This window comes from Gracilinanus agilis, chromosome 4 (assembly GCF_016433145.1).
Source record: "Gracilinanus agilis isolate LMUSP501 chromosome 4, AgileGrace, whole genome shotgun sequence".
In the NCBI taxonomy this organism is placed as follows: Eukaryota; Metazoa; Chordata; class Mammalia; order Didelphimorphia; family Didelphidae; genus Gracilinanus; species Gracilinanus agilis.
The window spans coordinates 33,043,749-33,060,108 of NC_058133.1; the positions used below are offsets into that span (position 1 = coordinate 33,043,749).

At 38.0% G+C, this 16,360-nt stretch overlaps 1 protein-coding gene across 1 annotated transcript in view; it reads right to left on the reverse strand.

Annotated features, from left to right (window-relative positions):
* The window catches only part of LOC123245827 (nuclear autoantigenic sperm protein), a 43,228-nt gene that overhangs the window by 941 nt on the left and 25,927 nt on the right, over window positions 1-16,360 (reverse strand). Inside the window, exon 7 of the mRNA XM_044674824.1 lies at window positions 4,991-5,044. Within this exon, the coding sequence (XP_044530759.1) occupies window positions 4,991-5,044 (54 nt within the window). The remainder of the gene's footprint in view (window positions 1-4,990; window positions 5,045-16,360) is intronic.

The window sequence follows — 16,360 nt, forward strand, 5'->3', positions numbered from 1 at the left end:
TTTTTATCTCTCCCTCCCTCCCTTCCTTCCTTCCATTCTTTCTTTCTTTCTCTCTCTTTCTCTCTTTCTTTTTTCCTCTCTCTCTTGCTTTTTTCTTTCTTTCTCTCTCTCTCTTTCTTCTTCTTCTCCTCCGCCTCCTCCTCCTTCTTCTTTCTTCTTCTCTTTCTTCTTTCTCTTCTACAAAATAACTAATATGGGAAAATGGTTTACATGATTACACATGTAATTTAACATTTTTACATGATTGCACATAAAAAATCTATATCCAATTTCTTACTGTCTCAGGAAGGGAGGGAGTGAGAGTTGAAAGAAGGGAGAGAATTTGGAACTCAAAGAAAACTTTTAATGAATCTCTGAAAATTGTTTTTACATGTAATTTGGGGGGAAATAAAATATTATTTTAAAAAAGCAGTGTGTGTCCATTTAATTTCTCTTTGACCTTCCTACATATGTCATTTTCCTCTTTTTTTTTCCTTTCTTAGCCTTTCTAGAATATAAGGTAGAACCTCGGGCTTCCTTTAACATACATTTTTCCAATTAGTAATAATTTGGAACATTTTATCTGTAGTTGTTAATACTTTCAATTTCTCTCTTTGAAAGCTAACCGTTCGTTTCCTGTGACCATTTATCTCCTGGGGATATGATTTTTAGCCTTAGAATCGAATCATTTCCTCATATATATTGAATATGAAACTTAGCAGAGGAATTTGCAACAAAGATGTTTCAGTTACCTTTCTCTTTCTAATTTTAGCTTCATTAATTTTGTTAGTACAAAAACTTTAAAATTTTACATAATCAAAATTGTCTATTTTATCTTCTGTGATTCTCATATCCCTTATTCATAGATCAGAAAGGCATTTTCTTCCTTGCTATTTCAATTTGCTTATTTTGTCACCTTTCATATCTGTCATGTGTAAATTTGGAGTTTTTGGTATGGTAGCTCATACATAACATGAAATACTTACACTTGATACCTAATTTCTTCCAAATTATTTTCTCTAGCACTGCTCCAGTGCCATCTCCTCCAGGAAGTCTTTCCTGATTCCCCCAACTGTTAGGACCTTCCCTTCTGAGGATACTTTCCATCTTTTCTCTGCATATCGTTTACATGACTATTTATTTATTTATTTGGTTGGTTTTTTAAACCCTTAACTTCTGTGTATTGGCTCATAGGTGGGAGAGTGGTAAGGGTGGGCAATGGGGGTCAAGTGACTTGCCCAGGGTCACCCAGCTGCCCCATGACTATTTATATACATATATTATTTCCCATTAAGATCTAGGCTTTTTGAGAGTAGGGACTATGCTTAAAAAAAAAATACTCCCAGGAGGCATCTGGGTAGCTCAGTGGATTGATAGCCAGGCCTAGAGATGGGAGGTCCTAGGTTTAAATCTGACCTCAGACACTTCCTAGCTGAGTGACCCTGGGCAAGTCACTTAACCCCCATTGCCTAGCCCTTATCATTCTTCTGCCTTCGAATCAATATTGATCCAATCTTATTGATTCCAAGATGGAAGGAAGGGTTAAAAAAAAAAACAACAACCACAATACTTCCAGCTCTTAGCCCAGTGCCTAGTACATAATGTGTGATTAATAAGTTCTAGCTGATTAATTCTTTTGGTTGATCCTCATAATAACCTCGCAGGCTTGGCAGCCAAGTTTTCATGCCCTCGTTTCACAAATTAAAGAGACTGAGTAACAGAGGAATCAAGCACCGTTTCCAAGTCCCACTGGCAGTAAAAGGGGCAGAGCCAAGCCTTCTGATTCCCAAACTAAGGTTCTCTTCCACTAGACAAGAGTTCTTTCAGGTCCAGAACAATAACAACAACAGCAATACTAACAACTAGCATTTATATGGCATTTTAAGGTTTTCAAAGCATTTTACAATATGATCTCATTTGAGCCCCACCACAAAGGAAGGCAGGTGCTACTATTGTCCCCCTTTTTAAAATTCAAAGATATTTTATTTTCCCAATTACATGCAATAATGATTTTCCACATGCACTTTCTGAAATTATAAGATCCAGATTGTCTTCTTCCCTCCTTTCCCTCCTCCTTCTCAGAGAGGATCAGCAAGTTGATCTGGGTTATGCGTGTATCATCATGCAAAACTTCCTGCCATATTGGTCAGTGTTGTAGCAGAATACTCAGATAAAGCCCAAATCCCCCGAATTAAAACATAAATAATGTGGGAAATGGCATCCTTTGATATGCGGCCGTATTGTCTGAGAGGACTTGTCTGGGGTCACACAGCTAGGAAGTGTCTGAACTTGGATTTCAATTTAGATCTTACCACTAAGGAAGTACAGACTACTTCCTTCTAAATTTCCTCAGAACTGTTACACCATTGATTCTGCTAGAAAGACTGATATAATAGAAGACATCTTCCATAAGTCAGCATTTCTTCAAATCATTTTCCACAAAACCCTGGGGTTCTCTGAAGCAGCCTAAAGAGGTTCCATGAGTAAAAATGTTTGTAATGACGGAAAAACACATATAGTGCATCAGTTGAACATACTGAGTATGTACGGTTGGTGCAGTAGAGATTGGTGGAAACCATTTACACCACTAAAGTGTTGGCTTATGATTGGGAATTTGGCATTAATTGGTCCAAAAAAGTTTAGTTGTAGAACGAGAGTAAAATAAATCGTGTCATTGTCTAGTTTTAGGTCTGTCGTGATTTACTTGCTAGAAATGTTTTTTAATCATTACTGTAACAGTTTCTAAGTGTTACAAGTTACCCAACTCACAGAGTGGGTGCCTTAGGTAAACTGCCCACAAGTTTAAGGGTTTTCTATAGGTTTTCTATCCATTCCAAATCTTAACTCACAAGCCCCCATCAATATGTTTACCATTTCTAGTCAGATAGAGCATATAATTTGCTGAAGCAAAGGCATTTTTTTTTTGGATCTTAAAATTTTTATTTAATTAATTAATTGTGAATATTTTCCCATGGTTCCATGATTCATGTCCTTTCCCTCCCCTTCTCCCACCCTCCTCCCTAGCTATTGCTAGTTGGCAATTCCACTGGGTTTTGCTTTTGTCATTGATCAAGATATTTCCATATTATTAATATTTGCATTAGGGTGATCATGAAGTAAAGGCATTTAATGAAATAGGATTATTTTGTAATTGCAAAGGAACAAACATTTGCCTCAAAGATTGGGGACTTACTTTCCTATAAATGTATGTATCTAAAATGGGAAAAGTGGACAGACCCACACAGAGAGGCATGCACATAGAAAACACATATCACCCAGACTTTAACTCATGGAGAGGTAACTCGCACTTCCAGAACTGTAGTTCTGAGTGCCTGAGAATGTTCTGATAATACCACTGAGCTCCCCCTGCCAGGGATCTCCCTAGAAGAGTCTCTATGAGTATTTTAGTCCAAAGTTTCCATAGGGTGTTGTTCCTCACAAATCTTAAGGGACCTAGCATCATTCTTTTGGTTTTGTGACCACTGCTAGAGCACAAGATTGTCAAGATTGTTAAATGGGGCACACTGGTCAAGTTTTGCTTCCAGCTTCTGATTTCAAGTGGAGTCCTTAGCTGAGACCTATTCCCAAGAGGATTGGTAGGCTCTGCTGTCATCCAGCTCCTGGAAACAGAATTTTAGGGTCTTAAATGTATAGATCAGTGATTCCCAAAGTGGGCACCACTGCCCCCTGGTGGGTGCTGCAGCAATTCAGGGAAGCAGTGATGGCCACAGGTGCATTTATCTTTCCTATTAATTGCTATTAAAATTTTTTAAAAAATTAATTTCCAGGGCTAAGTAATATTTTTTCTAGAAAGGGGGTGGTAGGCCAAAAAAGTTTGGGAACCACTGGTATGGATTATAGGTTATATGGTCATAAATTTAAAGCTGGCAAGAACTCAGAGGTCATCTAGTTCAAACCTGCTCATTTTACAAATGAGAGAAGTTAAGTGACCTGCCCAAAGTCACACACATAGTAAGAGGCAGGGCTTGGATTTGAAGCCAGGTCCAACTCTAACTCCAAAACCAATCCTCTTTTCCACTGGGTAAATTAATATTGTTGATGTTGCAGAGTCATTTCAGTCATGTACAACCCTTCATGACCCTATATGGGGTTTTCTTGGCAAAGATTCTGGCGTGGTTTGCCATTTCCTTCTCTAGCTCATTTGACAGGTGAGAAAACTGAATTAAGTGAAGTTGTCCAAGGTTACATAGCTAGTAAGTGTCTGAGGCTGGATTTGAATCCAAGTCCTTTAATTTCATAGCTACTAGGCAAATTAAGATTTTAAAAGTCCCGGGACAACTAAGTGGCTCAGTGGATTGAGAGCCAGGCTGGAGAGAGGAGGACTTGGGTTCAAATTTGACTTTGGGCACTTCTTATTGGGCAAATCACTTAACCCTAATTGCTGTGCCTTTACCACTCTTCTGTCTTGGAACTGATACCTATTATCAATTCTAAGGCAGAAGCTGAGGGTTCAAAAAAAAACAAAACTAAAGCATCAACATGAACATTCTAGCATATACTATATCAGAAGGACTAAGAATGTTTACTATATGGCCTGTTATAATGAGGCATGTTCTTACAGCTTACTATTGCCTTTATCTCATTCTGAAATGCTGCATCTTACTGACTCCAGAGCTAACATCACAGATATGTTATGCATAAGGTCTAACACATATAAACCACTTAATAAAAGCATGATGACTTGGCTTCCTTTTCTGTTAGGTAAATATAGGTTCTTGGTTTGTGCCTTTAATGCAAACATTATAGTACAAGCTCATTTCTAGACCCTCCTAGGTTTCCATAAGGGTATTTGAGTCCAAGACTCCTTGAACCAATTTAGGACCCTGGGCTAGTAGAAAGATTCCTATATCATACCATCAGTCTCAGCTATAACTAATTCCCAGTTATATTAGGGTATATGGAGTGTGCAGAGAGGATTAGTGAGGATTTGCTGAACCCCTTTCTGGGCTGCTCATCTGCCTTTGGGGTCTACCTGTCATCCAGCTCTCACCTGTGGCTCTGAGAAGCTGTAGCATGCACGACGGCCACATACCCCAGCAAACCACTGTAGGAGACAGGCTACACCAAATTGAAGACAACTTGTGAACTTGGGAGATCACTGATACTGCTATTCTTTTTATAGTATGGTTTCTCTTTGGGGTACCTAATTTGGTGTTTAATATAGACAGGCATTTCTCTCCTTTCTTTTCAATGGATAGTATTTTGATTAGATTTGTGGCTTAGATTAGATTGCAGATTATAAACACAGACGCTTTTTTTTTGCTAATCCTTATTAGACACAGACATTTGTGACAAAAGCCCATAATTCCTGTTTTTAGTTCCTTGTCCTGGCTTTGTTATCATTTGGTGAGTAAGACTTAAACCCCTTTGCCTGACATTCAAAACCCTTTATAATCTGTACTACTTAACCTTCCCAGACTTATTATAAGCCACTGCTCTCCATAGAGGCTATACTCCAGCCAAACTGAGCTTTCCTCTGCCTTCTGAATATGCCTTGAGCATTTGCTCTTCTTCACCTTTGCTCATGTTGTGACCAGTGGCTAGGGTGGCCTTCTTTTCTCTCAGAATCTTGGTTGCTATTGTCTATAGAGCTTCAGGTCATTCCTCTTACTTCCTCCCCATCTCCTGCCCTCTTAATAGGGGACTTCAGTATATATATATATTGACTCTCCCTCAAATACTCTAACCACAAAGTTCCTCAACCTACTCATTTTCCATGACTTATTTCTTCCACCCCACCTCTGCCACACACAAAGAATTCTGAAATTCCCTTCTCTGACCATAATCTATTGGTTTCCAATCTCTCCCCTGCCTTTTCTTACCAAACCTTACACTAAATCCTTTCTGTGAACTCCAATCCCTCCACCCTTCAGTTCTCTCCTTATTATTTATTCTCTTCTCCCTTATTTTGAAGTACCTGCAAATCCAGATACTTCAAAAGAGAATAGGGTAGGAGACAAATAGCTCATTGAATGTCACTGTGGAAAGAGATCTTGGAATTTAGGCCAACCTTTTCATTTTATAAATGGGACCCTTAATGTTGAAGAGGTTAAATGGTGTTCCCTGTTCATAGCCAGTACAATCATAGCCATATATTGTCAATAAGTGGTGAAGACCTTTCTAGTCATCAATAAATATTTGTTAAGTGTCTACTATATACCAGCCAGTGACTGTGCTAAGCTCTGAGGACACAGAAAGAGGCAAAAGACAGTCCCTTGCCCTCAAGGAGCTCGCAATCTAAAAAAGGGAGACAAAGTTGTTATTTTTTTTTATGTACAAACTAGCTCTAAACAGGAAATAATTAGAGGGAAGGCACTCAAGAATTAAGAAGGGTTAAGAATGGCTTCTTGGAGAAGATGGGATTTGGGGGGGAGGGCTTGAAGGAAGTCAAGGAAATCAGGAAGCAGAGTGGAGGAGGGAAGAGTATGGAAGACAGCCAGAGAAAATGCGGGGACTTCCAGAGATGGAGGATCTTGTTTGTGGAGCTACAAAGAGGCCAGTGTCATTGAATCAACTTGGGGTGGCGTTAGTGTTAGTGGTATGCGGTGTAAAAAAAAAAAATGTTTCTAAGTTTAAAGATGAAAAAAGAAAGGGGAAAACCAATAATTCAGCAAAACTAATCACTACATTCACAAAATCTTATTCCATGTTCCATACCTATAGTCCTTCACCTCACAGTAAAGGAAGGAAGCTCATAGTTGCTGCCTTTTTGCAGTCCTTTTCATTGTTTTGGTCTTTTTGTTTATATTTGTAAGGGTGGGAGCGAAGCTACACTATTTGGCTCTAGTGCCTTGATTAGATGAGAACCTTTTTTTATTATTATTATTGAATCAGTCTTGACCAGACTGTGAAGAAAGTCTTTACACCAACTCAAATTGGTCAAAATCATTATGTGAGTCTGGGTCAAGTTCTAAATAATTTATAATCTGTAAAGAAAAGGCTATCTTAGAATGGAGGAGAGGTGGGAGACCAGAAGGCATAGGTGTGCTGGAAGTCAGCTCCTATCAGCTGGAGGGAGAGCCCACAGTTCAATCTTCAAGGTGACCATGGACATCCCAGAAATTGGCAAAACTCCAAACCAGGCATTGATTTATAGTTTTGTTGGTTGTTTAGACTTAAAAAAGTGATGGAGAAAATTTCAATAATGAGGAGGATTAGACTTAAAAGAGTGTCCTGTGAATATTTTCTTTTCAATGAATAAGTTGTTAAACATTTACCAGCATATGGTATGGGGCAGGGTAGAAGAGAGGAGGAGGAAGGAAGGAAGGGATAAAGGATAGAGGAAGAGGGAAGAAGAGGAAGGAGGGAAGGAGAGTAGGAAAGGGGAAATGGGAAGGGCAGAGGAGGAAAAAGAGGAAGGAATGGGAAAGTTCTAAACCTGGAATAAGTGGATCCCCAAATAATTAAATGATGGACCTCAGGGAGTCCATTTCAGTATCACCAGTTTCCTTTGTATTTGTATTCCTATGCTTTTACTTTATGTATTTAATATTCTTAGAAGGGGTCTATAGGCTTTACCAGAGTGACAAATGTGATGCAAAACTGGTAAAGAACACAAGTTTAATGTTGGTTTAAACTTGTTTCTGTCAAATCACAAGCTTGTGAGTGTTCTGTGTTTAGCATTTTTGTATATGTAGGAATCAAATACCAGACCCCTACCCAGTTCATATTAGAACCTGAGTACTCTTCTCCCTGCTGCTCCCATCCTCATTTTAGGGATACTTTAAACCAGTGATGGTGATGTGAGAAATGTCCTCAGATGAGGGGGAGGGGAGCAGCCTGGCCCCATGTCCCTCTGATTTTCTAGTAATGAACTCTGGCCAACTCGGGGTGGTGTTTGTGCTCACAGAGAGAGCTCTGAGTGCCCCCTTTGGCACACGTGCCATAGGTTCACCACCATGACTCTAGAAAGAGCTAAAACTAAACCTTCAAGTAAGTGGTAATTAGCTAAAGAGATAAAAGAAGCCTAACCTAGCTCATTAGGGGGCAATATCCCACCCTATCCTCACCCCCCAGATATGAACCTGGTCAGGCTATATTGCCGGGCTCAGAGCAGAAGGACCCTTAGTGGAGAGGGAGGGAGCAATTGCTCCAGTCCCAGTGGGATTATTCTTATACTTCTTCAGTCATTTCAGTTATATCCAACTCTCCATGACCCCATTTTGGGGGCATTTTCTTGGCAGAGATACTAGAATGGTTTGCTATTTCCTTCTACAGTTCATTTTACAGATAAAGAACTGAAGCAAATAGGGTTAGGTGACTCGTCCAAGGTCCTGCAGCTAGTAAGTGCCTGAGGCTAGATTTGAACTTGAGGAGTCTTCTAGATTCCAGGTCTAGTGCTCTATCTAGCCACTGTGCCATCTAGCTGCTCATGTTTTTATACTAGAGAGAAACTAAATAAGACTTCTGTGCTCCTGATGAAGAGTAAAAGAACCAGAGACTTATACCCCAAGAAAGCCATGGAAAAGAAAAAAAACTTCCCATATTTTCCAAAACATTTCTAGCAGCACTTTTTGTGATCCAAAGAATTGGAAAGGATAAGATTTGGTCATAGATCGAAGGTATGGATGTCTCTCTGTCTCTGTTTTTGTCTCTATCTCTTTATATCTTTCTCTCTCTCTCATCTATATGTAAATCACCTGCATTGAGATGATAATTAAAACCATGGATCTGATGAGGTCACCAAGAGAGAGTCCAGGACAGAGCCTTGGGAGGCACCTATGTTTATTGTATGTGACATGGAGGAACCTGCAGCCAAGGAAACTGAGGGAGAGAGAAGACAGTCAGATGGGAGAAACAGGAGAAAGCAGAGTCATGAAAACCTAGAGAAGAGTGTCATTTAAGGATTGAGAAAAGATCACTGGATCTGTCAAATATCATGCCTTGTATACAGTTGGCACTTGACTGAATTTAAATGTTTAGTAACTATATTCATCAGAAACCAATCAGCAAGCATTTATTAGACACTTAGTTGTGAGGCACCGTGCTAACAACCCATGGAGATTCAAAGGAAAAACAATTCCTGCTCCCAGAAGCTTATCTATTAATAAAATTATATCGAAAGTGTCAAGGATCAAAAGAATTAGATTAAACGTGGAGGCATCATCTCAGGAAGTGTTTTGTCTTGTTTTTTTAGGTCATTATAGCTTTGGAAATTCTTTATAGGCACATATCTACCCACATATTTGCCTACTCACTCCCAGCTTTCAGAGGTCTCCCCCTTTAATGGCATGTAGGGCAATGATACATTTCCTAACAATAATACTTAAAACAATTTCCTAATTATTCGATAGGAACATTGCTTTCCTTTCTGAATCAACAATAATCTAAAAGCAATTTCCTTTTCAGCCAAGAATTGAGAGTAATAAACGTCCCTAGCAACTTTCTGTTACAAAAAAAAGATATCTATCCTGTCAGATTAAATTTCCTGAAATGTCTTTCCCTCTTATCCAAACTCTGCTTATTCTTTAAGGAACTAAGAAAACATAGCTTCCATGATTGTTTTAGCTGACTATTAATGATCGTTTCTCACTCCTGCTTGTGCCTACCATTTGTACCTTACCACTCAGCATTTCAGTACACATTACCACCTTCTATGCTTGTTTCATGCTTATTGGCCATGTAGCCCCAAATAGATTGTAAACTTCTTGAAGATGGGTGTATCCTATATATTTCTATACCTCACAAGACCTAAAACAAGCTGATGTCCTTTCTGAATGTGCCAAGTATTTAATTTGGTGAAAGTGATATTATAATTATCAATCTACAGTAAATAAATCAAATTAAATATTAAATACTTGCTCTGAACTTAGGGAGAAAAACAATGGTCTTCCCCTAAATATATTTTCTGCTCCATTCTGAACCCAAAGTTTAATAGCACTTTCAAGAACAGTAGCCAATAGGTCTATCTACTACATTGATAAAAGGTTGTTTAGGTAGTCAATTTAGATATGTAGCCCAATCTAGGCAAGTCCAAAGTCCAAGAAACCCTAGCAGTCTAGTTCTTCCATATAACCAAGTGGAATATCAAAGTTCAATGGAAAAATCCTCAAAACTTAGCTGAGATACAAACACAGTAAAAATAGTCAAATTAGAAGGGAAACATTTAATGGGAGGAAAAAATATTTACAGGCAATTGCTGATAATACTCGACATCTAAGATATATAGGGAAATTCAACTAGCCCCCATTAAAAAAGGGGCCAAGGGATATGAATTGGAAGAGGAAAGTCAGTGGAGAGTGGATCTTTCATCTCCTGACTAACCTCCTATACCAACTCTATATTCAAGAATTTGAAAATATCCTTACCTGACCATAATCTATATCCTTTCCACCTCTCCCCCCCTGCCTTCTCATACCAAATCCTATTCCTTATCCACACTGTGAATTCTAATCTCTCCACTCCTCAGTTCCCTCCCAGACTATCTCCCCTGCACTAACCTCTCTTTCCTCTTTTCCCCAGTTTGATCCATTGGTGAATCAATTTGATTCTACACTGTCCTCTTCTCTTGAGTCGCTGGCTGGCTTCTTTCTATCACCAATTGTGTCCTTCCAGGTTATAGCCTTGGATGACTCCAATGATCCATCATGTTTATTCCTACATGCATGTTGCTGAATAAAGGTAGAGAAAATTGTGCAATTGTCTGACTGGGTGCATTTAGTAAAACTTAAAATTGATTGATCAGTGGAACAGTTTAAATACACAAAGTACAAAAGCAAGCAAGCAAGCTTGGTATCCTAGGGTTTGATAAACCCAAAGATCTAAACTACTGGGGAAAGGACTTACTCATTAATTAAAGTTGCTGAGAAAACTGTATAGTCTGGAAGAAATTAGGTTTAGACAGCACCTCACACTTCATACCAAGTTCCAAATGGGTACGTGTACAAATTATCAAAGGTCATCTTATAAGTACATTAGAGACATAAAGAAAGTTTTTGCATAAAACCAATATGGCTAAGATTGAAAGGTAAACAATTAATAGAAGAAGAAATTGATGCAGCAAGTTTCTCTGATAAAGGTCTCATTACCAAGATAGCTATAAGGAACTGATGAAAAAATCTTAGGAATAAGAGCCATTCCCCAAATGATAAAGGGCCTAAAGATATGAACAGATAGTTTTTAAGAGAAGGAAGGGGGCTATCTAAAGCCATATTTTTAAAAATGCTCCAAATCACTAATAGAAAAATGTTAATTAAGGCAATTTTGCAGTTTTATCTCACATCAGATTGGCAAAGATGGCAAAACAAAATGGAAAATGTTGGAGAGTACAAAAATAACAGGCAACATTGGTTGACTGTGAGTAGGTAACAAACATTCTGGAAAGTAATTTGGAATGAATGTTCAGAAAGTTACTATGGGGCAGTTAGATGTCTGTGGATAGAGTGCCAGACCTGGAGTTGGGAGGACTTGGGTTCAAATCTAGCCTCAGATATTTCCCTGCATGATCCTGGGCAAGTCACTAAACTTCCACTGCCTGGCCCTTACTGCTCTTCTGCCTTGGAACCAATACCTAGTATCGATTCTAAGACAGAAGGTAAGGGCTATTTTTAAAAAGGTACCTAACAATATATGCCCTTTGAACAGTTATACCAAGGAGAGCAAAGAAAGAAAATGTTACTCTATGCACAAAAATAATTATAGCAGCTGTCATTTTTTGTGGCGGTAAAAAAGAAAAAAAATGAGGGGAATACTCATCAATTGGGGAATGATTGAACAAATTGTAGTATTTGATTGTAAAGGAATACTGTTGTATTTTAAGAAAAAGGGAAAAGATAATTTCAAAGAGACTTGGAAAGACTTATATGAACGAATGCTGAGCAAAGTGAGCAGTCAGAAGAACAAGTTTTAATAGAATATCAATACTGTAAAAACTAACAGTTCTGAAGACTTAAGAACCCTGATTGATTAATGATTGACCATGATTTCAGAGGACTGATAAAGAATAATGCTGCCAATCTCATGACAAAGATATTGTGGATTAATAAGTAGAATAAAAACACATTTATTTGCTTGACCAACGTGAATGTGGGAATTTGTTTTGCTTAGTTGTTTTTATGTAATATAAAGGTTCCTTCCTTTCCCATCTCCTTCCCCTCCCTTCTTTTTTATTGCTTTCCTTATCCCTTTCCCCCTGTTTCTTCCCTTCCCTTCCCTTCCTTTCCATTCCTTTCCCTTTCCTTTTGGTGAGGAGAGTGATAGGGGAAAATATATGCTTGCTAATTTAAAAAAATTAAGATAATTAAAAATGGGGTGGAACCAAGATGACAGATTAGGTGCACCTAATTGAACTCTTTGAACATTCCCCTCCAAAAAATTTAAAATAATGCCTCAAATAAAATTTTGAAGTGGAAGAGCCAACAAAAGATCAGGATAAGACAATTTGCCTGCTTAAAAATACTTAGGTCAGTAGAAGAGATCTGTGATGCTGAGGTGAAAGCTTGTCCTGAGAGCATACATGCAGCAAATGACAGCAACAACAGTGGTAGGGATAGCAGCATCAGCAGCTTTAGGAGCTCTCATCCCATTGATGATAGGAGGTCAGACAACTGGATCAGAAAATGTTACAGAGGACCCTTTGCTGGCACTGGGAGCAGCTGGTATTGATTGGCAACTCCAATGCCCATAAACAGTTCTTGTTCCCAGTTCCAGAGCAGGGAAGAGTGATTGTGGTCCATCACAAGGGAGTAGGGACCCTGGTTGAAGTTCCAAGCAAAGAGGAGTGTTAGCAAGGTGGCTGCAGAGAGTAGGGAACCCTGTCACAATTACAGAGCTAAGAGGGGCACTAGAAGTTGCAGCTGTAAGGGCCTTTCCTGGATAAAAACTAGAGCACATACCAGGAGAACACATTTCCCAGGATAACAACACTTTAGAAGCACCAGAAACTTGAGAATACTTAGAACTAGTTCTGAAATCTGTGGAATGAAAAAGCCTGAGCTTGATACAGAGTCTTCCCACACCTAGATGAGCAAAATCCAACTTAAAAAGTTCTAAGTAAAAAAATAGGCCAGAAAAATGAGCAAACAGCAAAGAAAGGACTGGACCACAAAAAACTACTACAGTAGCACAGAAGACCAAGAAACAAATTTAGAAGAAGACAATAATGTTAAAACAGTTCCAAATAAAGCCTCAAAGAAAAATGCTAATTGGAGTCAGGGCCTGCAAGAATTCCTGAAAGAATTAAAGAAAGAGATAAAAGCAGGAGAGGAAGAATTAGGGTAAAAAATGAGAGTGATGTAAGAAAATTATGAAAAGAGAATTAATGGCTTGGTAAAAGAGGCACAAAAATTCACTGAAGAAGAGAACTTCTTAAACAGAAAAAAGAAGAAGAATAGCTCAGTGAAAAACATGCCTAAAAAATTATAATTGGACAAGTGGAAATTAATGGATCAATGAGACATCAAAAAAACAATAAACAAAGTCAAGAGAATGAAAAAAGTAGAAGAAAATATGACATATCTCATCAGAAAAACAACTAATATGGAAAATAGATCAAGGAGACATCATTTAAGAATGATTGGATTATCAGAAATCTATGATCAAAGCATACTATCTTTCACATCAATGTATTTATGATTTTATTTTGGGGTTTTGGTTTTGTATGAGTGTGCCCTTTCTATTTCTATATAATACATCTATTGCCCAGGTCATATTTCTTAACATCATATTGCTTGGATTTTATATTTTTGGAAAATGTATGTTAAATTTTATTATTATATGTAATTGGGAAAATACAATTAAAATTAAAGAATTACATTTTTAAATTAAAATTTAAACTTTAAACTTTTAAATTAAATTATTAAATTTGAATTTAAAATTAAATTAATTTTTAAAAAGAAAGCTATGATAAAAAAAAAGCCTAGACATGCATTTCTATAAATTATCTAGGAAAATTGCCCTGATATCCTAGAACCAAAGGGTAAAATAAAAATTGAAAAAATTCACCGTTCACTTACTGAAAGAATTCCCAAAATGAAAGCTCCTAGGAATATTATGGTCAAATACTAGAGATTCCAGATCAAGGAAAAAAATTGCAAACAGCTAGAAGGCACAGTTCAAATATCAATGAAGTCACAATCAGGATCACACAAGATTTAGCAGTTACCATATTAAGCAAGTTTCTCTGATAATGGTCTTGTTTTTCACATAAATAGATAACTGAGCAAAATGTATAAAAGTAAGAACCATTCCCCAATTGATAAATGGTCAAAAGATATGAACAGGCAGTTTTCAGGAAAAGAAATCAAAGCTATCTATAGTCATCTGAAAAAAAAATGCTTTAAATCATTATTGATTAGAGAAATAAAAAATAAAACAACTCTGAGATACCAGCCCACACCTATCAGAACTTACAAATTCTGAGGGTGAGGATGAGAGAAAATAGATACACTAATGAACTGGTGGTGGAGTAGTGAAGTGTTCTGGAGAACAATCAGGAACTATGCCCAAAGGGATATAAACTGTGCATCTCCTTTGACCCAGCATAGCACTACTATGTCTGCATCTCAGAGATCAAAGAAAAAGGAAAAAGAGTATAGGTACAAAAATATTTCTCTTTTTGTGATGACAAAAAAATTGGAATTCCAGGAGATAGTCATCAATTGGAGAAAGACCAAACAAGTTGTGGCACATGATTGTGATAGAGTTCTAACGTGTTATAAGAAGGGATGAGAGGGTACTTTCAGAAAAGCATGACAAGACTGAAGTGAACTGATGTAAAGTGAGAAGAACCAAGAGATCATTGTGCCTAGCAGCAGTAAAGTTGTCATGATGACCAGCTGTGAAAGACTTAACTACTCTGATCAATATGTGATCTAAGACAATTCCAAAGGATTCATGATGAAAAAATGCTACACATCTCCAGAGAGAGAACTGATGAGCTCTGAGTGCAAATTGAAGTAAATGTTCTCACTTTGGGGGGATTTTTTGGCAATCTGGCTAATATGGAAATGTTTTGCATAATTTAGCTTGTATAATTGCTTCCTCAATGTGTGTGGGAGGGAGTAAGAGAGAGGGAGAGAATCTGGGGCTCAAAAATGAGAAAAAGGGTATTAGAATAAGTAATAAATTTGAAATAATATATATAATTTAGCCCAAAGCAAACCACATCTTCCTGTTTCTGTATCTTCATATTTACAATCCTGACAAGAATTTTAAAAAAAAAACTTTTCCATGTATATCTTACCTCAAATTCAGGAGAAAGGTCTGATAAGTAGGCATAATTGGGATGCTATTTCGAAATTAAATGTTAATTAATTATCCTTACCTTGTTTCCAAACGTTATTTGGATGGAGACCATAGCCCTGCCAAACTGGAATATTATCAAGTAAAACACCAATTGTTTGTAGCATTTGGGAGCAATCCTAGGGAGTCAGGATTACTGAGGATGATGAAGACATCTAGCTGACTTTAAGAATTTCGGGGGTAGCTGGGTGGCTCAGTGGATTGAGAGCCAGGCCTAGAGACAGGAGGTCCTAGGTTCAAGTCTGGCCTTAGATGCTTCCTAGCTGGGTGATCCTAGATAAGTCACTTGACCTCCACTGCCTAGCCCTTACCACTCTTCTGCCTTGGAGCCAATACCCAGTATTGACTCCAAGATGGAAGGTAAGGGTTTAAAAAATAAAAATAAAAAAGAATTGTAAAGCACTTTCCATCTCTCATTTGATAACATCATTTGGTTGCTGTATCCTGGGGCACTGTAACCTTTCATGCCTGAAAGATGTGTTAAAAAGTGGATGGTTGTAGCAGAGTATATGCTTGGTCAGGTAAGAATTCTGTTGGCAAAAGTCTTTACCATAATGACTTGCTGCACAGCTCTTTGCTGGGTAGGATCTAAGAGATCACTTGCCCCAAACTCCCTCATTTTACAGAGGATGAAATTGATGACTTCGTCCAAGGTCCCTCAGAGTAAGGAGCAGAGACAGGATTCAAACTCAGGTCCTCCTACTCCAAAACCAATCAAAACTCCTTCCCTAAAACCATCTTGCCTTTTGGATTTTAGTAAGCTCCCTGTAAAGGGTTTTTTTTTTTTAAAGAATAAACAAGGGGTTCAGATTATACCCCCAAGCCCCACCCCACCCCCTGCCCATCCTCCATATTTTTAATTTTAAATTATCAATTGATCCAGACATGTGATTTTATGGGGTGGGGAAAGTTCTCTCCTTCTCTCCATGGGGATGCTCCCAGATAAAGCCACTCTTCAGTAACATACAGTTGCTTGAGACTCTGGACATCGAGGTGAGTCCTAGAGGACCTTAGATTTAGATCTAGAAGGGTCTTTTGAGGTCTTCTCATCTCCCATCCTCATTTGCAGATGGGGATACTGAGGCCCAAGGAGGGGAAATGACTTGCCCTGAATTAAAAA